General features: G+C 43.9%; 1 protein-coding gene across 3 annotated transcripts; it reads right to left on the reverse strand.

The window, feature by feature from the left end:
- Positions 1–997: 997 nt before the first annotated feature.
- Positions 998–13,579, reverse strand: LOC139408829 (BRCA1-associated protein-like). 3 transcript variants are annotated; one of them, XM_071153195.1, is made up of 13 exons: positions 13,095–13,579; positions 12,498–12,659; positions 12,025–12,259; positions 7,008–7,197; positions 6,766–6,879; positions 6,523–6,671; positions 6,068–6,143; positions 5,597–5,735; positions 5,375–5,484; positions 3,537–3,626; positions 3,321–3,424; positions 2,928–3,067; positions 998–2,816 (listed from the first exon to the last, which is right to left on the reverse strand). In XM_071153195.1, the coding sequence occupies exons 1-13, from the start codon at positions 13,171–13,173 to the stop codon at positions 2,602–2,604; spliced, it is 1,803 nt and encodes a 600-aa protein (XP_071009296.1). In that variant the 5' UTR covers positions 13,174–13,579; the 3' UTR covers positions 998–2,601. The 3 variants fall into 3 exon arrangements, with proteins under 3 accessions (XP_071009296.1, XP_071009295.1, XP_071009297.1); XM_071153194.1 differs by lacking the exon at positions 13,095–13,579 and having other exon boundaries at positions 12,498–12,835; XM_071153196.1 differs by lacking the exon at positions 2,928–3,067 and having other exon boundaries at positions 2,647–2,816; positions 13,095–13,578.

Genomic DNA, 13,579 nt, shown 5'->3' on the forward strand with positions numbered 1-13,579 from the left:
TGGTTCCTAGTAGTTTCCTCTTCACAATAACAGCTCTTACAGTTGACCGGGGGGCAGCTCTAGCAAGGCAGAAATTTGACAAAACTTTGACAAACTGTGACAGTGCCGTGTTAAAAGTCACTGAGCTCTTCAGTAAGGCCATTCAACTGCCAATGTTTGTGTATGGAGATGGCATGGCTGTGTGCTCGATTTAATACACCTGTCAGCAACGGGTGTGGCTGAAACAGCCAAATCCACTCATTTGAATGATATTCACATACTTTTGTATATATGGTGTGTCTCTACACTGAGTGTACAAAACATTAAGAACTCTTGCTCTTTCCATGACAGACTGACCAGGTGAAAGATATGATCCTTTGTTGATGTCACTTGTTAAATCCACTTCAAATCAGTGTAGATGAAGGGGAGACGGGTTAAAGAAGGGCGTTTAAACCTTGAGACATGGATTGCGTATGTGTGCAAGACAAGATGAGCAAGACAAAATATCTAAGTGCCTTTGAACGGGGTATGGTCGTAGGTGCCAGGCACACCGGTTTGTGTGTCAAGAACTGCAACACTGCCGGGTTTTTCACGCTCGACAGTTGACCTTGCGTGTCGGGAATGGTCCACCATCCCAAGGACATCCAGCCAACTTAACACAACTGAGGGAAGCATTGGAGTGGAATGCGTGACACCTTGTAGCGTCCGTGCCCCAACAAATTGAGGCTGTTCTGAGGGCAAAAATGGGTGCCAAAAATGGGTGCAACTCAATATAGGAGAGTGTTCCTAATGTTTTGTATGCTCAGTGTGTGGAAGATAGTGCTGCTCTATTGTCCAAGTCAAATTTCCCCTCAGGGACAGTAAAGTATATCGTGTTCTTCTCTATAACATGGAATACAAAGTATGACACCAGATCCAACGTTTAATTTTGTTCCCTAACAACCTACTTAAAGCAACAGCATTCAATACTCAACTGAGCTAGAACTGCACATTACTGAACAAACACCCTCACCCAGAGTACAAATAGTAAGATCATTTATTGAGCTTTAACAACATGAATACAAAACACAGTGAAAACTTAAACTGCTAAAATAAAAGGTGGTATGCAGCTGTGTACCGTTTGAATGTCTATGTTGACCTGGACACCATGCTCTTAACAATGTTGATGCTAAACTAGTGGAAAGCTGTGCCTGAACAGAACATACTGGAAGGCTTTTAGCAATGCAACACAAACAAACAGGAACGTAAACAAGGAACACAAACAGCTCCTAATGGTCAGTATAGAGGCAATAGAGTGCTTTTTCATGCTTGAACGAGGTGGGTTATTAGTGAAGAATATGGTGATCGCATACATACAGGTAGGTGCATGGAAACAGGAGTGAAACTGATGTAGACTGTATTTGTAGAGTATTGTACTGCATTACAGGGATTTACATATATCTGCTAGGCACTTGTTCGAAGATTCTTATTACTTGCCCCAAATGTTTTTATTTGCTATTTACATGCAGAAGTGCCATTTCCCCTACACATAGGGGAGGAATCAAAGATCAGTACTGGAATTTTTTGTATTTTCAAAAAAATACAAGGCTGGCTAAACTTGCCTGATTATAAATACGATAAATTGTCTGTCTTTCACTTAAACAATCGGGAGGAACCAGAAAGATCCGTTTTAGGCTACTGGAATTATTTGCAGTTTGGTTATTTTCACACAACATCAACAAACAAAACAAATTCACCTGCCCAATGGGGAAACCTCAGTGCAGGCTCAACTTGCGTGACTGCTAAAGTCTCTTGCCCAAGGAAATAGGGCAACCCTTGATGTCAAACCCTGGTATTATATATTCTAGATTGTACAGATGCACATCTCAGTTGTGTAGGAATGCCAAAGCATCAGCCACATAAGGTCTGACACAGGTCATTCGTAAATTGAGAAATTAAACAGTTCAACACTTGACTTAAATCTCGGATCTTCAGTTCTGACACGTTAAAATGATCAAAATGAAGAAAAAAAAACCCCAGCAGAAACCCCATTCTCACGATAGGACAGAGTCATGACATTTCATGAGATCAGATGAATCAGATGTTGGACAAAACAAATGACAAAAGTGCAGAGAACCAGCTGGTAGTGAACTTCCCACTGATCCAGAACACCTTCTAAACAACTCATGTAAACGGTAGTAACACACATACCTGTACATACAAAAATGGACTGATTTTAAATTTGGAAAAGCCTGCATATTCAAACATGAGAGGTAATTTCTTTCATTACTGTCCGGTTTACTCACTTCCTTATTCCCATGAATCTCTCCTCCTTTAAGGACGTAAATAAGCAGGTCAACCCCCAAAAATGATGTAACGAGGAAGAAGAGCACACCTCTTTCAAATCAATCATTTTTTTAATTCAGCAAAGTGGGCGCCTTAAAGCAGAGATATACACCTAACGTCTGACCTCTTCATCTACAAATAGTGTCTAAGGAGCCAGGGTCCTTTTGCAAAGCACAAACACAGGCACACACAAAGGCACAAAAACGCACGCACGCACTCTCACACACTTCAATAATGTCATTTTTGTGGGTCACTTCCGGCATCCCTTCCTCTCTCCACTTCCTAGTTGTGTCCTCTCTACTTCCCCCTTTTGGACCGCCCCCTGCGGCCTCTGCCTATGGCGGAGGGTCCTGGGGCGGGAGTGGCTGCTGCGCCGATGTTGATGCTTCCTTCCTGAATCTCAGTCCTGGTCTCTGGAGGAAGACCTTCTATCTGCTGCTGAGTCTCCAGGTAAAACATGACATCTCTCAGCTGCTCCTGGAGCTCGGCTATCACCCCGTCCTTACGCTCGCCTGGAGGAGGGAGATAGGATGGACTTGTCATTTAGATAATATTGTCATCCATTACACTCCCAGATAAAGATTATGTCCACAAAGTAGGGCTCTAGTCTCCCTCTGACTCACCCGTCTCTCTCGCCTTGCGTTCCTCCTCGGCCAGCTGGGCCTGTAGTTGAACCTGATTGGCTCTCAGACAGCGGTTCATTTCCTGTTCCTCCTTCAGCTCATGACCAAGCTTTGTCACACGGGTCGATAGCTGACCACACCTGGGGAGGGGGGGGGGGGGGGGCACGACATACAGCATGAATATGTACCTACCACCTACAGGTAGATGGTGCTACCAAGACACACAGATTCTCAATAACAACTTCTTTCCTTTCTCCCTACTACTTTATAGAGAGAATAATGATGTACAGCATGACTATGTACCTGCAATCCACAAGCAGATTCTAGTGATTCTAAAATCCTACTGTGTCAGGATGATTGATTGACAGCTGCAGTGTGAAAGGCTCCACCTACTTCTTGTCCATGCTCTGCTTGTCCTTGGCCAGCTCTCCCAGCCGACGCTCCAGGTTATCACAGCGATCTATGGTCTCCTTAAACTTGGCCTTCATGTTGTTGATCTAAAACACACACAGGGCATGAGCGTACGCACACACCAAGCATACATGAATGTCCACACTGTATCAGGCACTTAGGTGAATGGACAGATAGACATGCAGCATTGATTCCTACCTCCTCCGCTGTGTCCTTCTCCAGGTGAACTATCTTATTCTCCCAGTAAATGCGCTGGGACTCCAGTTGACTCGTTAGCAGGTAAGAATACTGCAGGAAGAGGAAAGATCATTCTGGGGGAGACAAATCTTCTTTAACATGTGTGTTAACTAACAATAGGTCACACTTTTTGTGCCACATTATATAACACATCAAACTGTAAGTTGATGTCATTACATTAGAATGAAAAATAGGGTGTCACACACACAAACTATCCTTGTGGGATTCCCATTCAAAATCGTATTTTCCCTAACACTTAACCTAACCCCTAAACCAGTGGTTCTCAAACTAGAGGTTGCCTGATATGACTAGTGTAGTTGAAGGAAAATTACCAAAATTATACACCAAAAAAAAATATTATATCGTCTTAGTATCTCAAAAGCATTGTAATGTGGTTAACCTTAAAAATCGAAATGAAAACTATTCAGCGTGCCCTTAGATCAGGGAAAAAGGCTTGACTCATTCCCATGATGAAAGGCTAGACCCGCTAGGATATGAAACCACACACTATTACAGAGGCTTTGATAATACCGGCCTCAATTGATATGGTGAAAACAATATGTGGGGAGGCAGAGGCACAGAAAATCACATCGATACCTTTGTCAGATATCACTGTTAAACTAGGAATTGATGCTATTGATAGCAAGCAAGAAATAACTGACTGAACGACTCAAACTGCCCAGCTTACGTTCTCCAAATGAACGTTAGCTTTGAGGGCCGAGATGCCCATGCATTGACTTTTGTTCGGGGGATGCTATTCACCAGGACATATTGTTCTGTCTCAGCATGAAATAGGGCACAGAGGATGATCCGTGTGTTGCATGGCTATATTGACGAATACTGATTCCATGGGATCAAACGGTGGGCTTTTTCACAGATGGAGCTCCATCTATGGCGGGAAGGCGGGCAGGCCTGTGTCTCCTTCTGCCATATGGACGCATTGTATGACGCACCGAGAGCAACTGGCGGGAAAAAAGAAGAGCACAGAACTCGGAGATACACTGCAGCAGGTAACTTTGATTTGTAAACTAAGAATTCTTATTAGAGAGTCTTTCAAAAGCGAACCATGTGCCCCCTTCCCTCGGCTGTGCAGGTTTCCAACAGAAAACAGCATCAGTAAGTGTCCCACAGCAGTGATGACTGCTCACCTCCAACGCTTGGAAGAGCACTTTGGGACCTACTTTCCAATCCGTTTGACTGTGATCCTGGCTCAGTCGACATGGCGGTAAGTGAAATCGAACAGCTGATCGAGCTGTCATTGTGACTGAATGCTGCAGACAACGCATTCACGGGTCACCACGGAGGAGTTTTGGTTCCTGACTCAAAGTGAATACCCAGCCATCTCCCTTAGAGTAGGACGGTAACAGTAACTGTCAACCACGCCCCCTGACTTTGAGAAGCTCTGACTCGACATGCATCAAGCACACCCACCTCATCAGTGGTGGTGAGATAAGAGACATTATGTCAGACTCATTTGAAATTGACTGTCATAGCCATAGACCATCAGAAATACTGTTCAATTGACTGCCATAGTCCCAAATTAAAAAAAAGTTAACATTGGCTGTTGATTACATACTTTTTTCCCACATGGTTGTGTTCGCAATAATTTTCAGATAACAAAATGGGGTCGTGGGCCCCCCCAAAAAGTTTGGCTCACCTAAAATAGCCTTTTTCCTTGTGGGAACCGGCAAAATGCCCCCCCCCCCCCCCCCCCTTGTCCGATATTTCCTTGTTTTACTGTCCTTGTGAGGACTTCTCGTCCCCACAAGGATAGTAAAACCAGAAGCACACACACACACCTCTAATTGCAGAGCATCTATCTTCTCCTCATGGCAGGTTTCTCCTTCACACCCGTACTGAACCATCTTCCCATCAGTCTTACTGGCCACCAGCCTGTGAACGTAGTTATCTACAACACGCACGCACAATCAGTTAAGCACCTTTGCAATGCTACACACAGCGTTTTATACACATTGGCGTTTAAAAACACAGAAGTCTGAACTCCCCACAGTCTGCTGTACCTCCAGCATAGTCCCAGACACGGTGGTTAGTGAGCTGCATGGCGTACGTGTGTTGCGTCTCTTCAAAGTGTTTGTAGGCATGACGACTGACGTAGCGACCACAGCCAATATGACCACAGATCAGACAGATCCACAGGTTCTGGAGAGGGAGGGGCGTAGGAGGGAAAACATGAACCAGGGGGAGGGGCGTAGGAGGGAAAACATGAACCAGGGGGAGGGGCGTAGGAGGGAAAACATGAACCAGGGGGAGGGGCGTAGGAGGGAAAACATGAACCAGGGGGAAGGGCGTAGGAGGGAAAACATGAACCAGGGGGAGGGGCGTAGGAGGGAAAACATGAACCAGGGGGAGGGGGGTAATAGGGAAAACATGAACCTTGCTAATTTTTTTTACACCAATAGCAACTGTAAATGACAGGAGTACCTTTAGAGGTATGTAAATGTATGTCGTTTTAGTATGTAAATAAGGTTTACTTCCTGTACGCCACATTCAAAGCACTTGTTCTCCTCTACAGGCTCTGGGGTCTGGCAGTACCGACACACAGGACACCTGGAACAGAACAGTCAACACCTTTAAACACACATCAAAACTACCAGCTACCACTTTTTTTTGTTTCCATGCTAAAACACAATGCCATATTGTTCAAATGTGGTGTCAAAAAAGGACCCATTCAAAACACAGGGATAAAACAGCAGCACATGACGGTGATTCACTGGCCAGAGAGAGAGGAAGGATGGAGAAAGAAACACAAGGCCATGTTGTGAGTAGGGCCTGGATGATACCAGTATCGCGATACTCGTTAGTATCCCGGCAAGGAAACAAAACACGAAAACAGCCCTAATGTTGGGTTTTAATTTTTGCCATGGGAAAAAAATATTGCGATACTGGTATCGTCCCGGCCCTAGTTGAATCAGGCCCAAGTACTCACGAGGCGTCCTCCCAGCGTTGCAGACACAGGCTGTGGAAGCTGTGGTTACAGAGTGTGGTGAGAACCCCGTTCACTGACTCGTCCATCCTCTCCAGACACACGGTACACTTAGGAAGCTCTGTCAGCTCCATCACTGGAAGACTGGCGCCCTGAGGGTGGGAGGGAGGGAAAGGTTATTATAATCCATATCCTGCAGCTACACTGCTAAGACAGTCTTCAAAAGGACTAGTGTACATACGGCACCTGCTCAGACTTGATGACCTCAGCTCTCTCCACATAGACCAGCTGGCAGACTGCGTCCTCTATGGAGTTGAACGTACGGCCATTACACGCTGTGTAGAAACTATCTGCGTCAGCCTGGAAGGGGGGGGTGGGGGGGTTGTAGAGAGAAAGGTGAGAGAGAGACCCGAGTAAATAATTACACAGTTCATAAGCAGACCTTAAATTACAAAAAACGCAGTGTTCTATGATCATACTCATCTCACCTGGCTACTGAACTTAATCAGCACCATGTACTGGTTAGGGGTGGGGTCTCGTATGATCTTCATGTGCTCCATGACGTCATAAAACGGTGCCACAAACTTCATGAGGTCGTGGCTGGTCATGGTGGAGGGGACGGTCAGGATACACAGCATGGCACTGCGACGCACGTCCTCCGTCAGGGACGTCATCTTGCTGCGAGGGGACAGACAGGGGAAACCAAATTGTCTCAATGCCAGTGAGATACCTTGTCAATAAATCATATCATCTTTGGTATACTGTAGTCAAAGGGTAGCCTATGCATGCATGTACACTGGGCAAAAATATAAAAACGCAACAACTTCAGAGATTTTACTGAGTTACATTTAAAAATCTGTCAATTTAAGTAAATTCATTAGGCTCGAATGTATGGATTTCACATGACTGGGAATACAGATATGCATCTGTTAGTCACAGATATATATTAAGTATGGGCTTGGATCAGAAAACCAGTCAGTAACTGGTGTGGCCACCATTTGCCTTATGCAAAGCATCTCCCTGTTGATTGTGGCCTGTGGAAAAAAAAAATGGGGTTTTCTATATTCATGTTTACACTTTCCAATATTCATAAATTAATGTATTTTGATTTATTGAAATCAAAATACTACTCATATTACAGAGAAAGTGGTAAAGCTTCATGACTCCGATTTTAGATTTGTAGCATCTACTGATGAAACATTATGGAGTCTTAAAGGAGGCCTGAGTAAGGCCAAAATGTCATTTAATATGTCAAATATACAGTATGTTAACAATCCTTTCTCCAAAGGACTATTCTATGGATTACATTTAGTTACAATCCCCCAAGTCCTGGTCTTTATTGGTCTAGGTTTCGTGAGAAATATAAAGGCAACAATTTCAAAGATTTGACTGAGTTACAGTTCATATAAGGAAATCTGTCAAATGAAATAAGCGCGGCACATCTCCTTCTCATAGAATTGATCAGGCTGTTAAATGTTGTCCCACTCCTCTTCAATGGCTGTATGAGGTTGCTGGATATTGGCGGTAACTGGAACACGCCATCGATCCAGAGCATTCCAAACATGCTCAATGGGTGACAAGCATGGTGAGTATGCAGGCCATGGAAGAACTGGGACATTTTCAGCATCCAGGAATTGTGTACAGATCAACATGGGGCCGTGCATTACCATGCTGAAACATGAGGTGATGGCAGTGATGAATGACACGACAATGGGCCTCAGGATCTTACCCTGTTATCTCTGTGCATTCAAATTGCCATCGATCAAATACAATTGTGTTCGTTGTTTGTAGCTTACGCCTGCCCATACCATAACCCCACCATGGGGCAACTCAGCAAACCGCTCGCTCACACAACTGCCCAGTACAGTTGAAACCGGTATTCATCCTTGAAGAGCACACTTCGCCAGTGGCCATCGAAGGGGAGTATTTGCCCACTGAAGTCGGTTATGACACGCCAAACTGCAGTCAGTTCAAGACCCTGGTGAGGACGACGAGCACGCAGATGGTTTCTGAGATGGTTTCTGCCAGCTTGTGCAGAAATTCTTTGGTTATGCAAACCCTCAATTTCATCAGCTGTCCGGCTGGCTGGTCTCGGACAATCCCGCTGGTGATAAAGCCAGTTGTGGAGGTCCTGGGCTGGCGTGGTTACACGTGGTCTGCGGTTGTGAAGCCGGTTGGATGTACTGCCAACTTCCCTAAAACGATGGAGGCGAATTATGGTAGAGAAATTGAGATTAAATTCTCTGGCAAGAGCTCTGGTGGACATTCCTGCAGTCATCATGCCAATTGCACGCTCCCTCAAAACTTGAGACATCTTTGGCATTGCGTATCAAAACTGCACATTCTAGAGTGGCCTTTTATTGTCCCCAGCAAAAAATGCACCTGTGTAATGATCCTGCTGTTTAATCAGCTTATTGAAATGCCACCCGTCAGGTGTATGGGTTATCTTGGCAAAGGAGAAAGGCCCACTAACAGGGACGCAAACTAATTTGATCACAAAAGGCACCTAAAGGACTCTTAGACCATGAGAAACAAGAATCTCTGGTCTGATGAAACCAAGATTGAACTCTTTGTCCTGAATGCCAAGCGTCACATCTGGAGGAAACCTGGTACCATGCCTACAGTGAAACATGGTGGCAGCATCATATTGTGGGGATGTTTTTCGGTGGATACTTTTGTGCCTGTTTCCTCCAGCATCTTCACAAGGTCCTTTGCTGTTGTTCTGGGATTGATTTGCGCTTTTTGCACCAAAGTACATTAATCTCTAGGAGACAGAATGCGTCTCCTTCCTGAGCGGTATGACGGCTGCATGGTCCCATGGTGTTTATACTTGCGTACTACTGTTTGTACAGATGAACGTGGTACCTTCAGGCATTTGGAAATTGCTCCCAAGGATGAACCAGACTTAGATTTATTTTCTGAGGTCTTGGCTGTTTTCTTTTGATTTTCCCATGATGTCAAGCAAAGAGGCACTGAGTTTGAAGGTAGGCCTTGAAATACATCTACAGGTACACCTCCAATTGACTCAAATTACAGTGCCTTGCGAAAGTATTCGCCCCCCTTGAACTTTGCGACCTTTTGCCACATTTCAGGCTTCAAACATAAAGATATAAAACTGTATTTTTTTGTGAAGAATCAACAACAAGTGGGACACAATCATGAAGTGGAACGACATTTATTGGATATTTCAAACTATTTTAACAAATCAAAAACTGAAAAATTGGGCGTGCAAAATTATTCAGCCCCCTTAAGTTAATACTTTGTAGCGCCACCTTTTGCTGCGATTACAGCTGTAAGTCGCTTGAGGTATGTCTCTATCAGTATTGCACATCGAGAGACTGAAATGTTTTCCCATTCCTCCTTGCAAAACAGCTCGAGCTCAGTGAGGTTGGATGGAGAGCATTTGTGAACAGCAGTTTTCAGTTCTTTCCACATATTCTCAATTGGATTCAGGTCTGGACTTTGACTTGGCCATTCTAACACCTGGATATGTTTATTTTTGAACCATTCAATTGTAGATTTTGCTTTATGTTATGGATCATTGTCTTGTTGGACGACAAATCTCCGTCCCAGTCTCAGGTCTTTTGCAGACTCCATCAGGTTCTCTTCCAGAATGGTCCTGTATTTGGCTCCATCCATCTTCCCATCAATTTTAACCATCTTCCCTGTCCCTGCTGAAGAAAAGCAGGCCCAAACCATGATGCTGCCACCACCATGTTTGACAGTGGGGATGGTGTGTTCAGGGTGATGAGCTGTGTTGCTTTTACGCCAAACATAACGTTTTGCATTGTTGCCAAAAAGTTCAATTTTGGTTTCATCTGACCAGAGCACCTTCTTCCACATGTTTGGTGTGTCTCCCAGGTGACTTGTGGCAAACTTTAAACAACACTTTTTATGGATATCTTTAAGAAATGGCTTTCTTCTTGCCACTCTTCCATAAAGGCCAGATTTGTGCAATATACGACTGATTGTTGTCCTATGGACAGAGTCTCCCACCTCAGCTGTAGATCTCTGCAGTTCATCCAGAGTGATCATGGGCCTCTTGGCTGCATCTCTGATCAGTCTTCTCCTTGTATGAGCTGAAAGTTTAGAGGGACGGCCAGGTCTTGGTAGATTTGCAGTGGTCTGATACTCCTTCCATTTCAATATTATCGCTTGCACAGTGCTCCTTGGGATGTTTAAAGCTTGGGAAATCTTTTTGTATCCAAATCCGGCTTTAAACTTCTTCACAACAGTATCTCGGACCTGCCTGGTGTGTTCCTTGTTCTTCATGATGCTCTCTGCGCTTTTAACGGACCTCTGAGACTATCACAGTGCAGGTGCATTTATACGGAGACTTGATTACACACAGGTGGATTGTATTTATCATCATTAGTCATTTAGGTCAACATTGGATCATTCAGAGATCCTCACTGAACTTCTGGAGAGAGTTTGCTGCACTGAAAGTAAAGGGGCTGAATAATTTTGCACGGCCAATTTTTCAGTTTTTGATTTGTTAAAAAAGTTTGAAATATCCAATAAATGTCGTTCCACTTCATGATTGTGTCCCACTTGTTGTTGATGCTTCACAAAAAAATACAGTTTTATATCTTTATGTTTGAAGCCTGAAATGTGGCAAAAGGTCGCAAAGTTCAAGGGGGCCGAATACTTTCGCAAGGCACTGTATGTCAATTAGCATTTTTGAAGCTTCTAAAGCCATGACATAATTTTCTGGAATTTTCCAAGCGGTTTAAATGGCACAGTCAACTTAACGTATGTAAACTTCTGACCCTCTGGAATTGTGATACAGTGAATTATACGTGAAATAATCTGTCTGTAAACAATAGTTGGATAACTTGGCTAGCTAGTTAGCGGTGGTGCGCTCTAATAGCGTTTCAATCGGTGACGTCACTCGCTCTGAGACCTTGAAGTAGTGGTTCCCCTTGCTCTGCATGGGCTGCAGCTTTTGTGGAGCGATGGGTAACGATGCTTTGTGGGAGGCAGTTGTTGATGTGTGCAGAGGGTCCCTGGTTCAAGCCCAGGTAGGGGCGAGGAGAGGGACGGAAGCTATCCTGTTACACATGCACAAAGTAGATGTCCTAACCGACTTGCCAAAACTATAGTTTGTTAACAAGACATTGGTGGAGTGGTTGAAAAATTAGTTTTAATGACTCCAACCTAAGTGTATGTAAAATTCTGATTTCAACTGTATGTATGTATGTATGTATGTATGTATGTATGTATGTATGTATATATATATATATATATATATATATATATATATATATATATATATACACACACACACACACACATATACACACGCCATTTAGCAGCCACTTTTATCCAATGGGACTTAGTCATGCGTACATACATTTTACATATGGGTGGTCCCGAACCCACTATCCTGACATTGCAAGCGCCATGCTCTACCAACTGAGCTAGTCTACTAAATGACTGAAATGTTATTGAAATATAAAGCCAAGGGTTTTAGACTGAGTGTTGCATATAGCAGTAGAGACTCACTTGGTCTTGTAGAGGTGCATGATGCCGTGGACTATCTCCACTGAGGGGTTTCCACTGAAGAAGGAGATCTGGTCTGGAAGATGCTTGGAGGGTGAGTCTGGAGCCGTCTCTGTGCCATCGGCACTGTCCTCTGTAGTGCCCTCATTAGGGTCCCCCTCGTCTGGTTGATTCTCTAGAGGGCGGGCTCCTCCACCCTCCTCTCCCTCTGCCCCAGTCTGCTCAACCTTTCCTTTATCTACAGAGGAGAGATGAGGTTTAACTAGAGACTTCTGTTCCTTTGAAGACTGACAGACGGATATTCACAGCTGTATTTTCTTTATGAAATATCAGAATATGTCATAACACATCCCAACCCTTATAAAAAAAAACACTCAACATTTATTACAGCATTATTAAACCCCAACAATCAATAATACATTGGTGTGTGTACAGAATTGCATTAATTAAACATGTAATACACCCTCATTTTTTACCAGGGTTGGGTGCGATGGTCTCGATGACCATGTCTCCCATGGCTCTGCTGCCGATGTGCTGGTGTAGGACTGCTGCTCTCTCCAGCTCTGTCTTCCCACTCAGAGAAAGCCTGGCTGAGCCCAGAGCTTTCTCCTGCAAATCCTCCTCTGACATATCCTCAGCTACAGGGGCAGAGAGGGGGACAGGTAGAAAGAGGGAGACTAGACAAATACAAAGCATCAACTTCTGGAACAATACAATACCTATTATCATCATCCAAAACAGTGTGTGTATGTGTGTAGATAATTTTCCATAATGGCTGAGTCACTGAAGTTACTCTGAGCCAAATGTGTTCCAGAAAACGTAACCTGAGCAGGTCTCTCTCTACTCCTTAGAGGGGAGAGTGTCTTGCTCTGATGCTGAGGCTCAGAATATTAAATGTTTTAGCCTAGCTAGTTCTCATGCTCCTAGTCCTCATACTCCTGTGAGGAAGAGTGCAAAAAGAAACACCATTTGTCACTGTTGACTAGCTAATTAACAATTTCTAGCTAACTAGCTTCTGCTAGTATCTAGCAAGTTGGTGACGTCGATAGTAAATCTGAAATGATTAAACTCACCGGCGGTGTATTGGAAATTCCGTGGAGAGAGAGACTGGTCTGCGAGCTCCAGACGGATAACGACCAGTGATACACTCATGTGTTATGAAAGAATGACGATTCTTCTCTACGAAAAACCAAACCAAAACAAAGACTGTCTGACAGCTAGCAAGTTACAGCTAACCTAGCCAGCAGCTACTTACGTGAGTATCTAAGTTAACAAGCCAAATGTCTGGTTAAAGAGAGGGATAAATTATGACGTTTAACGAAACACCAACATGACGACTTTTTAGCGATCATTCACATACCACTGAATTATCAAAATATGTGTTTCAAGAATTCACCATTTAGCTTCGAAAATGGATCTGACCCCGTGAGGAACTTCTTCCGGGTTATTAAATTGACGTCATGATAAAAACTGTTTGCCTAGCTATAATAATAATAACTAAAGCATCACTGGAACTGCGTCCAAGATGTCCGACCGTTGTTTTCAAGTTAATCTACTC

Source organism: Oncorhynchus clarkii, chromosome 5 (genome assembly GCF_045791955.1).
Source record: "Oncorhynchus clarkii lewisi isolate Uvic-CL-2024 chromosome 5, UVic_Ocla_1.0, whole genome shotgun sequence".
Lineage (NCBI taxonomy): Eukaryota > Metazoa > Chordata > Actinopteri > Salmoniformes > Salmonidae > Oncorhynchus > Oncorhynchus clarkii.

Coding starts and splice junctions, on each gene's coding strand:
- LOC139408829 (XM_071153194.1), bottom strand. CDS start 12,753: ATGATGATAATAGGTATTGTATTGTTCCAGAAGTTGATGCTTTGTATT. Junction 7,198..12,024: donor ATGCACCTCTACAAGACCAA/GTGAGTCTCTAC, acceptor GTCCCCTCGCAG/CAAGATGACGTCCCTGACGG. Junction 6,880..7,007: donor TGATTAAGTTCAGTAGCCAG/GTGAGATGAGTA, acceptor CCCCCCTTCCAG/GCTGACGCAGATAGTTTCTA.